Genomic DNA, 17,507 nt, shown 5'->3' with positions numbered 1-17,507 from the left:
ACTTCATGAGAAACTTCCTTGTCCCTGTACATTGTTTATTGTTGTTTATTGGTTGTTAACACAGCCCTCCCTTTGGACATTCAAATTTTGGAGTTCAGAGGAAAACTCTGCTGGTAGAATTATATCAGAATAATGTCTTTTGTAGATAAGTTTTTGTTCTCCTGAAATTCCTGGTGAAGCAAAAGAACTCAAGGATGTATCTTGAGAAATGAACAAGTGCAGGTTATGGTAGGACAGCAGTGAGAAGGCACATTTGGCATCTTGGATCCATCCCCCTTTGTCTCACTGGGTAGAATATAAACCTTGGCCTTTCTTGAACCTGTGCAATGTATCACAGACTTAAATTAATGAAATCTCTGCAAATAGAGCTTGCTACTCTCCAGTATGGCCCTGAAGTTTGTCACTAGAGAATTTTCAAGAAAATGATTAATCATATTAGTTTTAAGAGTGTGCTTTTCCTCTGTCATTTCCAAAATTGCTATTGCAATTGTGCTTCAGGCTTGGTGTAATTTCCAGGTAGACACCTGCTGCCATCTCGTGGCATTACCTACAGTCAGAGTTCAGAAATGTCTTACTCCATCACTGAATAACAGCAGTTTGAACAACAAATAAAAAATTGTCCCAACAACTCAAAGTTTAAACAGAGTTTATCCTTCAGAGTTGTCATCTACATCTTGTAGGCAGCACTAAGCCATTAGATGAAGCCTTTGTAGAGGTAAGGGTGGAAACAGAAGCTAATATTTTGAAACTTTTTTTCTTCTGTGTCTTTTAGGCTATTTGCTTTCAAAGCGTGAGGGTCAGGCAGGATCACCAGAGAAGCCCCTGTCGGACCTGGGGCGCCTGTCATACATGGCTTATTGGAAAAGTGTAATATTGGAGTGCCTTTATCATCAACGTGACAAGCAATTAAGCATCAAGAAATTGAGTAAGCTGACTGGAATCTGCCCTCAAGATATCACTTCCACTCTGCATCACCTACGAATGCTCGACTTCCGTAGTGATCAGTGAGTACAGGAGTCCCATTCTAATCCCAAATCCCTTCATTGGAACTTCATTTCAAATGTGAAGCTTGGGCATTGGTCCTAGTCATAAAAAGCACTGCAGTCATAGTTGGAAGACAAGTCACATTCTAATAAACTTGATTTTATTAAAGATTTCAGTGTCAAAATACTGAGACCATGGTACTCGTGTGCAGTGCAGGAATCATTCAGTGCTAAAGCTGGTTCAGGTGTCATTTGCTGCTGTGAGAGAGAGCAGGTTGGTTTCTTGGTCAGGTTTTCTTGGTATCCCTCAGCCAAATCAGTCTAATACACTCACAAACAGAGCAAAGAACAGCAGCTTCCCTTCTCTGGAGGCAAATCTGCTCCTTATTTTCAGTCAGTGAGCAGACAGTTGGTTCCCTCCTTTTCCCTGTGTCTCAAAAATGCCATAAACTGTGTGGATTGACATAGAATGCTTGAAGAGTGGGACAGATCACTGAGGGAGATGAAGTGTGTTGGTGTAGAACAGAGGGAGCCTGCTTGCTCAGCTGACAAGTCAGGTGAAATACTGGGAATTAGTCTTGTTTCAGACCATAGCAGTTTGTATTCTATTGTGTTTGTGTTAAAGTTGAAGCTTATTTGGAAAACTTGAGAATAGTTTTATGTTCTCATCTCCCAGTATACCTTTAATACCTTAACATTAATTAATGACATTTCTCTCAGACCCTTAAAATGCACTATGGTAGTGGGACTGCAACTTTTCTTGAGCAGTCCTTTTATTTGTCTTCAGTAGCTTTCACCTAAGCTTGCCCATTCCACAAACAGTATACCCCTTGTCCATAATAAAAATGATACTCTGCAGCTGAATGTTACCCATGGAAGGATAATGGCTTCACCATTAACAAGAAATGGAAATAATTGTAACATTCCTTCACTTGGGAGATGGTGCTGCAAATAGCACTATTTTCACGAGTTTCTGTTCTCTCTGAAGTTACTTGCAGAGAGAAACACATTTCCTGTAACAGATGTGTTTCACATGGTAACATGTACAGTGTGTCACCCGTTGTTGATCAGAGTGTGATTATTGCTGTTCAGGTTTGTCATCATTCGTCGTGAGAAGCTCATCCAGGAGCACATGGCCAAGCTTAGAACCAACGTGCGCCCCATCGACGTGGATGCGGAGTGCCTGCGCTGGACACCCGTCATCGTTTCCAACTCCGTTGTCTCTGAAGATGAAGAAGAGGAAACAGAGGATGGGGAAAATGAAGAGCAACAAAAGCAGAAAGAAAAGGATCCAGAGACCAGTGTAAGAGTGAATCTCTTTTTTCTGTGTAGTTTATACTTAATGCTTTTGGAGGCAGAGCTGACAAAATTTCAAATGTCAAGCTCGTGCATTTGTCATAATCATAAAAAGCAGTGCAGTCATAGTTAGCTTATGTATCTTTATGGTTTCAAATTAGAAAATAAAACTCTAGAAAGCATCAAGGCATAGTCTAGAGAGTAATCCTTGAAGGGGTTGCACTCTTGCATCAGGTGGTGAGCACTAGGTAGAATACTAAGAGGCAAATTATCTGCTGTTACTGTATTTACATTAAACCAATGGTGCATTTTAATGGAAAAGTAGCTTCAATTATTTTTTTTCTTACTTTTTTCTTGAAAATTGCATAAATACTGTGAATGTAGCAAGGTGAAACCAGCATTCTGGCACACCACTGAAGTGACTTGTTGGGAAGCTAAGTGAGGTATATTATCACCTCTGAGGACAGGAGTAGCAATTAGCACTACATTAATTTCTTAAAGGTCAAATCTTTTTTTAATCCTGGATTTTTTAAAAGTCACTTTTGTTAAACTTTTCTGGCTTTTTTTCTCAAACACTTTTGTGGAATCAAATTCAGGATAACCGTTTATGCTGAAATCAGAAGTGTGTGAAATCTGTTTGTTTTTATTTAAATCAGATGGTAAAATCTGTGTCATGGGAGAAGAAAGAGCAAGAGCCTTACTCACCAACAGAGAGTGAAAAAAAGCCAGACATCGTTGCTCCAGCCAATTCTACACGACCAAACAAGCACATTTTTTCCCTGGATAGTCTTCCTGCAAACAGTCAGCCAGCACGAAGAGGTCGATGGAACCGCAAGAGCAAAAAAATTCATGAGCCCTTTTGTGAGAAGGAGCCAGCATTGCCCATGGAGGAAAAAACAGCAGCTCCCAGTGGACGATGCAGTGAATGTGAGGAAAAGTCAGCAGCCTCACGAGGCCGGTGCAGTGACTGTGAGGAGAAGTCAGTGGCCTTGCAAGGAAGATGTGGTGAATGTGAGGAGAAATCTCCAGCCTCCAGAGGCCGCTATGCTGAAGATGATGAAAAATCTGCAGCTTCCCAGGGACAGTATGGCAAAGGTGAAAAACCTGCAGCTCCCCATCGGCAGCACAGTGAAGCTGTGGAAAGGTGGAGGGGCCAGTTGAAAAAGAACACGGAGCCACTGAAGTGTAGATTCCCAGAGGATTGCGACAGATTACCCCGGCGCTACAGTGATGGCGACAGGGGACTTCTGAGGTGTTTTAGTGAGAGCAGTGAAGAGGAGGATGATGAGCCTGTGAGTCCTAGGTCAAGCTCTCCACCTGTTCTCACCAAGCCAACGTTGAAACGAAAGGTGTGTGCCTTATTTCTTGTTCTTTTTGACTGCTACCCAGTCAGTTTTGGCTGTGTGTTAGGACTTTGTGAAGGATGGTGCAGTTCATAAGGTCTGTGTTGAGTGTACAGGGAGCCCATGTTCAGTGTTCCAGGTGACTTCTTCTTTTACTTCCTGCTGACTTCTTCTAGTGGTGGTTTTTGGTGAATCAGAGGTTGGAGTTTGGGGGGTTTTTGAGCCCAGCCTTGATCTTGTGCTTTTGATTTTTTTTTCCTAGCTTAGTTATTGAAATTTTTCTCAGTCATGCAGAATAGAAACAGATAAAGTCCTGCTTATGAAAGAAGCTTGCAAAACACAAATGCTCTCTAAACAACTGAAATCAGAGTGTAAAGTCTTTGAAATTATTTACCATGGAGATGTGAATTCTATCAGTGTGTGTAAGCAAATGCTTTCTTCACTAGAAAGTTCTCTACTGTATCATTTTTGCACCTTATTCTAAGCTATTCACGTCTGTTTTGTAGTGTGTTTAAAGTTCCGACTGTTATGGATGGGCTCTTAGCTTCAGCTGTTTAAATTCTAACCAGTGGCAGGTGCCAGGCAGTATTTCTAGTGAATTCTGGATTCTGGAAGGGAGCTCTCTGCTGTTCATGTTTTGTATTTATCTAGGGTTTCATTTCTACTGCACGTGGTGAAATATCCTCTCTTTTCCCACCTTCCACTTCCAGAAACCAATTCTTCATCGGAAGAGGCGGGTCCGCAAGCGTAAGCACCACAACAGCAGTGTTGTCACTGAAACCATCTCAGAAACCACAGAAGTGCTGGATGAACCATTTGAGGACTCAGACTCTGAACGACCAATGCCTCAGTTAGAGCCTACATTTGAGATTGAGGAGGAGGAAGAGGAGGAGGAGGAGGATGAAGAAGAGGAGAGTGAGCTTTCATCCAGTGGATACTTTCAGCACTTAGCCCAACCAGACACACTCAGGCATAGACCCTCTTCTAAGAGGAAGTCCAGAGACGAAGAGGAGTCTGATGACAATAATGGTGTGTATGGTGGTACACTAGTGAAAGTTTGGTAGATTGTGTTGGATGATAACAGCTCATGACAAAAGCAGCTGCTTTCTTTGGCTTGTAACTTTCCAGCTGAAATGTAGGTTAGGCATAAATTAGCAGTCAGACCAGCCCCAGACATTCCCTAGCTTTATGAAAACGTGGTGCATACATTTGACTTTCTTATTGGCAGTGACCTGATCCCAGGCTATCCTTTTGATTCAGCTTTCCTAATGGAATTAGTATCTGTGATTGTGGAAAAGCTGTGCAGCAGAGTCACTTACTTACAGAAATAAAACGGAAATGAACTGGCAAGCCCCCAATTTTCCACAACAAAGGGAAATATTAAATTGCCTCTTCTGACATCCTCTTCTTCATCACATTGCATGTTCACCCTCTCAGCTTCTCATATCTCTCTAAAGTTCTCTGAACCTTCAGTTCATAAAATAAAATAATTTGGTTGTGACTGGTTGCTTAGAGTCCACTGACAATTCAGAAGTCACATCTGTCATTCTGATAAATTTCTAAGCTAATATTGAAGTTGATAAACATGTTGGGCGTGCTTGGGAAGGCTTCCATGAATGCTTAGGTCAAAAATGTTTGAACAGTGTCTTTCAATTTGTATTTTCAGGTAACCCACCCTTGAAACCGTTATCTATGCTGAGGAATAGTGAAGCAAAAGATTCTTCACTTGAGCCAGATACTTCCACACCTGTGAAAAAGAAGAAGGGATGGCCAAAAGGGAAAAGCCGAAAGCCAGTCCACTGGAAGAAAAGACCTGGTCGAAAACCAGGTTTTAAACTGAACCGGGAGGAGGTGCCACTGTCAGCTCAGGATGAAATGGTTGATGAGGTGGTAGCTAATTCAAAACCAGGGCGTAAGGCCAAAATTTCAGATAAAGAAGAATGTGTTGAGCAGAAGGACCTGCCTCTGACTGAGGAAAGGAAAGAGGAAGATGTGAATATGGAAGCAGAAGAGGTAGGAGAGGGAGAAGAGGAAGACATAGGCAGCAGTGAAGTAAGAGCAGTTTCTCCTGTGGACAGCAACAGCAGTCCAGTGCCAGAAGTCAAAGAACCTGAGATAGAAGAGGAAGTGGAGGAGAAGCCACGGATTTTAGAAGAGCAGAGGCAATCAGAAGAAGAGCAGCAAGAATTAGATGAACCTGAACATGACCACGAGGAAGAAGAGGAAGTTGCAGTAGTGACAAATCAGAACGAAGATCACGATGCTGATGATGAAGATGATGGTCATCCAGAGTCTTTGAAGAAAAAAGAATTGGAGGAGCAGCCTGTTAAAGAAGGGGTGAAGGAGGAGCCTCAGGTGCAAGAATGTTTTTTAGAAACAAGCATCCCAAGCAGTAGAGAAGATGCAAAAGAAAAAGATGAAGCAGAGGCAGATTCTGAGGAAGAGCAGGCTTCCAATGAGACATCAGTGGGCTCAGAGCATGTCCCTGGGTCTGAAGATGATCACGAAGAAGAGCAAAGTAATAAAGAGGGGTTAATTGAATTAAAGGAAGAGGAGGAGATTCCTCATAGTGAACTAGATCTTGAAACTGTTCAAGCAGTCCAGTCCTTGACACAGGAGGAAAGCAATGAGCATGATGTAGCTTACCAGGACTGTGAAGAAACTCTTGCAGCTTGTCAGACTTTGCAGAGTTATACCCAGACTGAGGAGGATCCTCAGATATCGATGGTTGAAGATTGCCAGGCCTCAGAACACAACAGCCCAATATCCTCTGTTCAGTCCCACCCCAGCCAGTCTGTGCGTTCTGTCAGCAGCCCAAACGTGCCTGCTCTGGAGAGCAGCTACACACAGATCAGCCCTGAGCAAGGATCCCTGTCCGCACCCTCTATGCAGAACATGGAGACCAGCCCCATGATGGATGTGCCTTCAGTATCGGACCACTCCCAGCAGGTGGTGGATAGTGGCTTCAGTGACCTTGGCAGCATTGAGAGCACTACAGAGAATTATGAAAACCCCAGCAGCTACGACTCCACCATGGGAGGCAGCATTTGTGGAAATAACTCTTCCCAGAGCAGCTGTTCCTACGGAGGACTGTCTTCTTCTAGCAGCCTCACCCAGAACAGTTGTGTTGTCACTCAGCAAATGGCAAACATTGGCAGCAGTTGCAGCATGATGCAGCAAAACAGTGTCCAGCCTGCAGCAAACTGTAATATCAAGTCACCTCAGAGCTGTGTAGTAGAAAGGCCCCCAAGTAACCAGCAACCAACAACACAGCCACAACAGCAGCAGCCTCAGTCCCAGCAGCCACAGCCCCCACCTCCACCCCAGCAGCAACCTCCATTATCTCAGTGTAGCATGAACAACAGCTTCACCCCAGCACCTATGATCATGGAAATACCTGAATCAGGCAGCACTGGTAACATCAGTATCTATGAGAGGATTCCAGGGGATTTTGGTGCTGGCAGCTATTCACAACCATCAGCCACATTCAGTTTAGCCAAGTTGCAGCAGCTGACAAACACCATTATGGACCCTCATGCCATGCCTTATAGCCATTCTCCTGCTGTGACTTCCTATGCAACCAGCGTTTCTCTTTCCAACACAGGGCTGGCTCAGCTGGCTCCTTCTCACCCCCTGGCCGGCACCCCACAAGCACAAGCCACCATGACACCCCCACCAAACCTGGCCTCCACCACCATGAACCTCACATCCCCTCTGCTCCAGTGCAACATGTCCGCCACCAACATCGGCATTCCGCACACGCAGCGGCTGCAGGGGCAGATGCCGGTCAAGGGGCACATCTCCATCCGCTCCAAATCTGCGCCCCTGCCCTCTGCCAGCGCGCACCAGCAGCAGCTGTACGGCCGCAGCCCCCCGGCCGTGGCCATGCAGGCTGGGCCTCGGACCTTGGCCGTGCAGCGGGGCATGAACATGGGCGTGAACCTGATGCCAACCGCGCCCTACAACGTCAACTCCATGAATATGAACCTGAACGCCATGAACAGCTACAGGATGACACAGCCCATGATGAACAGCAGTTACCATAGCAATCCTGCCTACATGAATCAGACAGCACAGTATCCTATGCAGATGCAGATGGGAATGATGGGGAGCCAGGCCTATACCCAGCAGCCTATGCAGCCAAATCCTCATGGAAACATGATGTACACTGGCCCCTCCCATCACAGCTACATGAACGCTGCTGGGGTGCCCAAGCAGTCTCTTAATGGACCATACATGAGAAGATGAGCAAGATCGACTTGCATCCTAAAAACTGAAATAAATATAAATAAAGGAACCTTTTATACTGACGAACCAGAGAAAATGGACCTTTTTCCAGTTAAAATATTGCTGTAGATTTAGAGGGATTTTCTTTGGTTTATTTTATTTTTTAGGAAGCCTGGTCTTTATTTTTTTGATTTTTTTTGTTTGTTTGTTTTTCTTTTCTTCACAATCGTCAAACATTTTACAGCTAAAATCACTTACAGATGTTTTTTAGAGGGGAAACATGCACAAAATCTTCTCATAATTTAAAAAGAGCCTTACTTTGCTGACAAAGTGGACAGACTATGTGTAACGTGAAATCATCTTCCTAAATTTTTTTTCAATATATGTCCTTTTCCCTCCCCTGTGCCCCTCTGTATGCAGTTTCTAGTGCTGCAGCCATGTAAAATGTTTGACATCTCAAAGAATAACAACCCTTCCCTCTAAACCCCACCTAACATTTCCTACTTCTAGCAGGAGGCACTTATTGGGAGATTTGGAAGGGGACACAGAGGATAAAGGAAAATCTTTATTTCTGCAAGTCAGGAAAAAGCTTTAATTTTCCTTGACTCCCTCACCCTCGGTAAAATTTGGAGTTAAGTGTAAACAATAAACCATTCACATTGGTGTTTTTGTAGATGAGTTAATTGAAATTGTATGTTTTATGCTGAAAATATAATGTAACTTTAAAATGATCCCATTCACCACCCAGACGTGCACGTGAACACACATGTGCGTGCATGCACACACGTGTTCTGTCACTGAACTGCTGGAAGCATCTCAAGAGAGACCTTGTTCTGTATCCCTTCTGCAGTGGTGAAGAGGACAGGGTGGGCAATGGTCTGTTAGGACAAGAAAATGGTCACAGGCTCTGCTGGTGCCCAGCCACAGCTCTGAGATCCCAGGCTGCTTTAGTACATGCTTGCAAACGCTGAGGGTTTTGGTTCTGAGCCTTTTGAGTCAGGCTGAGCTCAGAAGCAGCTGTTTCCAGTTAAATCTCCTGGCTTGGGAAATGCTGGAAGAAGAAGTGTGCATTTATTTGGTGACTGGGCTGAGGAGCCTGTGGTGTCCTTGTCACTCTTCCATTCCTGGGCCTGGCGTAGGAATTGCTGAATGTGCCGCTTTCTGGGGCTCAGTGATGTTTTTTCCTGATTCTCTTGACTGTGTTTGATATCCATTTTGTAGAAATAGCCACACATTTGACCCAGTGTGGGGAAAAGAAGGGAATCAGCCTCTTTTTCAGCAGTGAAACCGTCCCAACCCCGTAGCAGGATCCAGGCGGCAGGATTTTGCTCTCTATTGCTGCAAAATCCAACTTACATTAATTTTGGCTACACTGCTGGCATGTCACCCAATACAAAAAGGGACAACCCTTTAATGTAAAGTTCTTTTTTTTTATTGTATGTGAAGTAGAAATGCAGACACATTAATAAGACTAATTCCTTTTGTTTTTAAACCAAAAGAATCTAAAAGTTGGGGTTTCTTCAGATGCACTAAAACGGACTTTTCCTCCAGTAACTGCTAACCATAAAAGGCAGAATTCAAAGGACTTCCACTTTTTATTTCTGTTTAGTTCTGAGCATGTACAAGGCTGTGTAGGACCCCATTTCTCTGTATATACTATTCCAGTCCCAGATAACCCGTGTAGAAAGCGCACTGTGCTGCCCTCTCTCCTTAGATCTTCAGCTGTGTCGCTGCTTCCTGGGGGTGGGGGTGGGTCTGAGACAGGAGGAGAAGCTGTTGAAACGAGGGCCGTGAATTTTAGTTTGTTTGCCTTTTATGTTTGGTTTGGTTTTGTATGGGTTTTTTTATCAATTGGGCAGCTCCCTTTTCCACAAACCTTTGTGACTGTAGAACTATTGTAGAAAAAAAAAAAAAAAAGTTCTTTTCTATATATAAAAAGAAAATTATCCAACGCAGTAATATTGGTACCTACCATTTTTTCACTTCTGTTTAAAAAAAAAAATGTATTTTTAGCAAGATAACTTGGGTAATCTTCTAAAAGAAATTAAAAAAAAACTCACTGTTAGTGACTTCGATGCCTTTTAAAAATAAGAGCTTTTTCATTTCATTCCATCTTTAAAATTTTTTATCTTTGTTGTAGAATATTAAAAACTATTTTAAGAAAGATAAAATTCTCTTTAAAGAGATCTCTAGAGTGTGTGAATAGGAGCTCCAGATGCCTCTAAAAGCCGCATGTACAAATGAAGCTGAGTCTATTCCTGTCTGTTTATATTTGCTTTTCCTGTTTTGTAACCTCTTTGTACTTTGTTCATGGTGACTTGTAAGCTAAGGGGAAGGGGGTGCCTAGATGCCTTTGTAATTCTCCATGTCATACGCTCCTGGCTGGATGGTCTCCCTTCCTCTCCTTGTATGTAATATCACTTTTTTTTCCCCTTTCTAGCAAGTACTTTCAAAAGAACTCTGTACATTTTAACATAAAAAAAATAAATTATGTTGAGCCATTTTGGATGTCAGTTGTGCGTGTAAATTTTTTCTTTTCTTGCATTTGAGTGGCGAAATGCTGTCCCTGGTGCTTGGTCCTGGGAATATGATTCCCTGTGGGCCTTTTCACTGAAAGAGAATTCACTTGTGAGATCTCTTGGTTGTGTTAATTTTTATCTAGAATTTCCAATTAGAGAAAAAGAAGAACAAACTTGAAGCTTTTCCAGAAATCAGCACCTTCAAATTCCTTTCTGCCAAGGCTGAGCAAAACAAAGTGTGGTCCTGGTTTTTATCAGCTTCGATTTGTAATTTTGACTTGTGTCCTTTAAAGCTGGCAGCGTGTGCCTGAAGTTTTCTCCATCCCCTTCAGCTGCTCTTTCATCTGCAATGAAAACCCTGAAGAGGAGGAGGAGGAGGAGGAGGAGGAGCCATTTTACCCAGCAAGGTTTGCCCTGCAGCTCCAGGGCACCGTTGGATCGTTGGGATGTGCGTTCTCCACAAGCTCAGAGCTCTGACAACGCTAGAGGGAAGCACAGCTCCAGCATGGGTGTGATCAGTGCTGGAATTCCTCCATGACCAGCATGATAAACCTCAGCAAGAGCCACTGCCTCGGCTTCCTGTGGTCCAAGGGCTGGCCCGAGCCATGTAAACACTCAGCGGCCACAAGAACCCTCCAAAGGCTTTTTCACAAGGTTGTCTTCAAGAATGCAAGCTGCTTATAAAAAGCATCATTTGATCAAACAGGCTGAATTGTTAATTAAAAAGTAACGACAAAATACCCAGCCTCAGTTTGTGTGGGCTAACGATGACAACGACACTTGGTTGGAGCTGTGAACAAGGTGGCCTTTTTGAGAATCTTGGCCAACAAACTATCAAATCCTACCATTAGAGAATGGTTTGGGTTTGGTTTGGGTTGGTTTGGTTTGGGTTTGGATTGGTTTGGATTGGTTTGGTTTGGGTTTGGTTTGGGTTGGGTTTGGATTGGATTGGTTTGGTTTGGGTTTGGTTTGGTTTGGGTTTGGTTTGGTTTGGGTTTGGTTTGGTTTGGATTGGTTTGGATTGGTTTGGTTTGGGTTTGGTTTGGTTTGGTTTGGTTTGGTTTGGGTTGGGTTTGGTTTGGGTTTGGTTTGGATTGGTTTGGGTTGGTTTGGTTTGGGTTTGGTTTGGTTTGGTTTGGGTTTGGTTTGGGTTTGGTTTGGTTTGGTTTGGGTTGGGTTTGGTTTGGTTTGGTTTGGGAGAATTGCCAAGCCAAAGCAGGTTTGAAATGTGGCTGTTGTGAAGAGCATCAGCCTTTGGCAGCACAGAGCAGGGTGTGAAGAGTTGCTCCTGCAGGTTCTGCAGGTATCACACTGTGGACATGGGGAGAGTTGCTCTGCTCACCACTCTCGGGTTTGCTCTGGTTCATAGGTGAACCAAAGTCTCTGCTTGCAGCTCTCAACACGCAGGGAAGAGTTTGAATGCAGCCCACAGCAACAAAACACTGCCTGGGAGACTGGAGTTGTGGTTCTTGAAAGGAACTAACTGAAAGGAGAATGATCTGAAAGGGTTACAGCATTCTGAAAGCTCATCAGCGAGATAATTCAGAAAAAGCTAAAAAGAACTGAACCATCTTAATTAGCTGAGGGGAAGAGCTCCTTGCTGAGATCCAATCTCTGCAAGTAACAGAGGAATGCAGACTGACAGAGGCAGACCAGGTCTACAGCAGCTGAGGTGAGGCCTGCAGCATCTTTTATCAGCACAGCTTGTCAGCCAGAATAATTTACCTAAAAATAGATGTCTGAAGTTGAGCTTTGAATGTAAAATTCTTTTGCCCCGAATACAGAGAATCTCAGCGACTTCACCAAACATTGATTTTTCACCTCGAGCAGGGCAGGATCCAGCTGCATGCTTCATCTCTTGAAACAGGTGCAGGAACACCTTGAAACAGAGAGAGTCGGGAATTTGTTTCCATGTTTCCTTCCTTGTGGGGAGATTCTATTCTGTTGGACAGCTCTGTGGCACATAATGACCCTGTTCATAATTTTGTGGCACAATTTTCCTAAGGGTTCCTCTGTCAGTATTTGTTTGTTCTCCCTTGCCAAACACTTGGCCCTGTGAGCTCTGGATAGTGGCTGTTGTCACTACGTCAATGTTTGTCATTTGTGTCACAAAGTAGAATCCCAGTGTGTGAATCAGGTAACAGAGTTATCATAGTAAAAAAAAATCTCTTTTCAAGGAAAAAGTGATAAATATGGTGCTGTGTGAGCAATAATTAAATAAAATTACTGAAAATTTTCTACTGACGTGTTGGCTAATATATGCACGTGGTACCTTTCAGCTAAAGGAGAAAGTTTGTTTACTGAAATTGTCATTTTATGCAATAGGAACAAGCAGCAACAAGAGATCCTCTGCAATCCCAGATACTTCCCAAACAACTTCTCCAAAGACAAAAATCACTGTTGGACAAAAAAAAAATATTATGTGGTGAGCTAAGTGAAAATACTAAGTCCATTTCCTACTTCTCCTGTCCTGCATCTTGCGTGAATGTTGAAGACAATGAGCTTTTTGTTTTTAATGTGCAGCAGATGTCCAGGGTCCCTTTTTTACCAACCAGACACTGAGAGCACATAGAACCTTGGTGTCAGTCACAGGCCAGATGCTTCCTGACTGAGGCTGTCCTGAGCGTGTGTCCCTGCTCAGGACAACCTCACAGGCATGGCCAGAGGGTCCTGCTTCCAGTTCACTTGGCTTTTAAATCATGCTGTCAGAATTCAAGACAGATGTTGGAAAGCAGCTCCCACTGATGCCAAAGGGCACTCAGTTGGTGGCATGCAGCTTCCCCACCTCACAGAGCTAAGCATCAATTCAAATCCCAGGCAGGTACCAGGACAACAGCTCTGAACCCATGATGTGGTAGGGATGAAATCCTCTCTGGTACCTTGGGGGAAAGGTAAAAGACTGCTTGCTCTACAGTTATCAATATTGTAAAACATTGGGGTTGGCTTTTAAGGGTTTTGATTTAAAATATGAACGGATTTCTTGTTTATGTTTGCTTTGCAAAAAAACCCAAATATTGCATATAAATAAACCTTGGGCTTCCTATCTCACTTAGATGACTTAAAGACCTCAAGCTCTAGATGCAACTAAAAGACAAAATCAAAACCAGACACCCATTTAAGGAGGACTGAAACAGCTCTGTCTGCTCTCCTCTCAAAAAAAAAAAAATCCCCATAGAGGTGAAGAAAATACTATCATTACATTTATCTACAGTATTTTTTTAATTTTACTTTATTTTATTTTATTTTATTTTATTTTATTTTATTTTATTTTATTTTATTTTACTTTATTTTATTTTATTTTATTTTATTGAGTATACAAAGAAACTCATCACATCAGTTCAGTCATCCACAAATGCTTTGTGGATGCCTCTTACTGCAACTTCAGGAAGAAGTGAATTTGTTACTGGTCACCAGATTTCCAGGCTCAGGGCTTCAGCCAGTCCCACTGGGAGGAGCTCCTCTCCAGGGGAGCAGGTTCAAGTTTCCCTGTGTGTTCCCTTCTGATAAAAACCTCCTGCAGTCTGAAGTAAGACTGCAGCTACTTTAGGAGTGTCCTTGTCCTCCTTTGCGTTGTGCTAGCGAGCGTGCTCTTGAGACCAAAGCAAACCACAGGAGTTGGTCTGCAGAAAGAAAATCTTCAGAACTGCCTGAGTATGGGCAGCAAGGGGTCAGCAGGTGATGGCTGAAAGGCTGGGGACAAAGGAAAGTACTGGAAAAAAACCCATTGTCTTTGGAGGCCATTGCAGACACCCTTGATCATCTCCCTATCCTGCTGTGCCACAGCACTTTGATCTGTTTGGAAGGTTCTGCTGCCCACAAAAACCTTCATCATGCTCTCCACAAGAACCTTCATCATGCTCTCCAAAAACCTTCATCACTGCTGCCCACAAGAACCTTCATCATGCTCTCCACAAAAACCTTCATCATGCTCTCCACAAGAACCTTCATCACTGCTGCCCACCAGAACCTTCATCATGCTCTCCACCAGAACCTTCATCATGCTCTCCACAAGAACCTTCATCACTGCTGCCCAAAAGAACCTTCATCATGCTCTCCAAAAAAACCTTCATCACTGCTGCCCACAAAAACCTTCATCACTGCTGCCCACAAGAACCTTCATCACTGCTGCCCAAAAGAACCTTCATCACTGCTGCCCACCAGAACCTTCATCACTGCTGCTCACAAGAATCTTCATCATGCTCTCCACCAGAACCTTCATCACTGCTGCCCAAAAGAGCCTTCATCACTGCTGTCCACAAGAACCTTCATCATGCTCTCCACCAGAACATTCATCACTGCTGCCCACCAGAACCTTCATCATGCTCTCCACAAGAACCTTCACCATGGATTCTGCACAGGGCTCAGGAAATCCAAGCAGGAAATGTTGGTGCAGAAGGAAGATAGAAAAGGGAGTTGTGATTCCCTTTTCTGGATGCTCTGACAGTTTATGCACAACTGGAGGTCACTGTGTTATAGTCAGGGGCTGAAGAACACAATAGTGCTCCAGGCAAAGTGATAAGGAAAATGAGTTTTAACAGGGAAACATTTCTAGCCCTAGAAAAGTGCAAGTATCAGCTGCACTGGTAAAAGCTCTTCATCAACTCAAGTGCACCTTCCTTTTCTGGGGATGGCAGATGATGCTTTTGGTGTCTTTCAGGCTGTACCTGAAGTGCATTAGATCAATAATCCCTCTGAGCTGTGCTGTTTACTTGGAACAGTATATTCCAGGCTGGTTTTGTGAGTAACTTCCTTCTTAGATGGCTTTTCAAACTCTACCCTCTGAGTCCATTAAGTGTCCCTATTCTTCAATGCAGCTGCTTTTTATTCCAGCCTTTTGTTTGGAGCATCTGGTAACACTGCAAAAGGCTGCCTGGAACAGGAAAAGAGAAATAGATAACTGAGGTCTCACACATTCCCCTTCACATGCTTCTCACTGCTCAGAAAAGGAAAGAACACAGTGCCTGATGCATAAGGCAGCAAATAGGTTAGCGGGTTAAAAGCAGCAGTGACAAAATAAAAAGCTTTCCAGGAGACTCCTAGGCTCAACAAAACTGGTTGAAGTGCCCAGAGCTGGTGGGCTCTGCCCCTTGTTCCCAGAGCAAACTTAGGAATTTTGCTTTTTAGCATCTGAGACATCTCAACTGCATGCCCACAGCATTCTCCAAAGCTGCAAAGCCTGGCCAGCCTCAGCATCTCCTCCATCAGTCCCTGGTTATTTGCTGCCCCTGCTCTGTGCTGTCTCTGCTCTGGCTCCCAGGGAGTTAAGAGGTGGGATCTGTGTGTAGAAACCCAGGAATTTTGCTTTTTGGCATCTGAGACATCTCAAGTTCATGCCCCTAGTGTTCTCTGGATCTGTGAGGATACAAAGCCTGGCCAGCCTCAGCATCTTCTTCACCAGTCCCTGGTTATTTGCTGCTCTGCTCTGTGCTGTCTCTGCTCTGGCTCCCAGGGAGTTAAGAGGTGGGATCTGTGTGTAGAAACTCAGAAATTTTGATTTTTAGCATCTGAGACATGTCAGCCTCATGCCCACAGTGTTGTCTGGATCTGTGAGGATACAAAGCCCGGCCAGCCTCAGCATCTCCTCCATCAGTCCCTGGTTATTTGCTGCTCTGCTCTGTGCTGTCTCTGCTCTGGCTCCCAGGGAGTTAAGAGGTGGGATCTGTGTGTAGAAACTCAGAAATTTTGATTTTTAGCATCTGAGACATCTCAAGTTCATGCCCACAGTGTTCTCCAAAGCTGTGAGGATACAAAGCCTGGCCAGCCTCAGCATCTCCTCCATCAGTCCCTGGTTTTTTGCTGCCCCTGCTCTGTGCTGTCTCTGCTCTGGCTCCCAGGGAGTTAAGAGGTGGGATCTGTGTGGAGGAGGAGGCTGTGTCCTGCCGCAGCCGGCGGAGGGAGGATGCTCCCCTGCCTGCAGCGCGATTTCTTGACACGGGAAGAAAAAGGAATTCCTGTGCCAAGGCCTGGAGTGCAGCACAGCCACCCCCGGCTGCCAGGCCCTGGATTCTGAGGTCTGGCCCTGCCTTGGAACCTGGAAGGCAACGTCACCACGATGGTTTAGGAAAAATCCCTTCACCAGGATTTTTGTCCTGAGAAGCCTCAGAAAAGAAATGCAAACAATGATTATCAGATTGCTTTGGAATGTGGTCTGGAGGTTGTTTACCAACAGGTTCATCTTTGGTTGGTTCCATGTGAATTGTGTTTCCTCAGTGACCAACCCCAGTCCAGCTGTGTCGGACTCTGAGGAGTCAGTCATGGGTTTTTATTATCATTCTCTTCTTCTGATGGAATCTTTTATTTCTTTGGTATAGATTTAGTACAGCAAATATGATATGATATGATATAATTAATATAATGTAATATAATATAATGTAATGTAATGTAATATAATATAATATAATATAATATAATGTAATATAATGCAATATAATATAATATAATATAATGTAATATAATATAATACAATGCAATATACTATAAAATAATATAATATAATACAATGCAATATAATATAATATAATATAATATAATATAATATAATATAATATAATATAATATAATATAATATAATATAATATAATATAATATAATATAATATAATATAATATAATATAATATACCAGCCTTCTGAGAAACATGGAGTCAGATTCTCATCTCTTCCCTCGTCCTGGGGACCCTCACAAACACCAAAAGGAAGGACTGGAGCAAAGCCTCAGGCAAAAGTTGGTTCTTGCAGGGAGCTCAGGGTGGCTCTGAGCAGGTGATGCCCACAATGGCTGAGAGAAATGAGTTTACTGCACACAGCAGGACTTGGTGTCATTCCCCAGATCCCCACTTTGAAAGATTAGGGAATTCCACAGAAAGAAAATCAAACTAGCAGGGAGCTGATTTAGGATGCAAAGTCCAACATCTCGAAGTGAGACACTCCCTGTGTGTTATGGCTAATTTTGACAATTAATTATGGTTAATTATTATGGTTAATTTTGACAACTGCCATCAGTTATGGTAATGTTTCCTCAGCCTCAGTCCCCAGCAAAGGACTTGTGTGGAGGAGGCTCAATTAGGGTGATATTTTTTTATTTTATTATTATTAGGGTGATAGTCCTACTGAAGGGAGCTCCCAGCTCCCTTCTGTCTGT

General features: G+C 43.4%; 1 protein-coding gene across 1 annotated transcript in view; it reads left to right on the top strand.

The window, feature by feature from the left end:
• Positions 1 to 10,362, top strand: part of LOC118700378 (histone acetyltransferase KAT6A-like) — a 75,661-nt gene extending 65,299 nt beyond the window's left edge. The window contains exons 14-18 of the mRNA XM_054517526.1: positions 773 to 1,004; positions 2,076 to 2,286; positions 2,936 to 3,628; positions 4,333 to 4,651; positions 5,289 to 10,362. Of these exons, the coding sequence (XP_054373501.1) occupies positions 773 to 1,004; positions 2,076 to 2,286; positions 2,936 to 3,628; positions 4,333 to 4,651; positions 5,289 to 7,870 (4,037 nt within the window). The 3' untranslated portion in view covers positions 7,871 to 10,362. The remainder of the gene's footprint in view (positions 1 to 772; positions 1,005 to 2,075; positions 2,287 to 2,935; positions 3,629 to 4,332; positions 4,652 to 5,288) is intronic.
• Positions 10,363 to 17,507: the final 7,145 nt, after the last annotated feature.

This window comes from Molothrus ater, chromosome 28 (genome assembly GCF_012460135.2).
Source record: "Molothrus ater isolate BHLD 08-10-18 breed brown headed cowbird chromosome 28, BPBGC_Mater_1.1, whole genome shotgun sequence".
NCBI lineage: Eukaryota > Metazoa > Chordata > Aves > Passeriformes > Icteridae > Molothrus > Molothrus ater.
The sequence above is the reverse complement of the archived record's forward strand: the minus strand, read 5'-3'. Positions and strand labels throughout refer to the sequence as shown.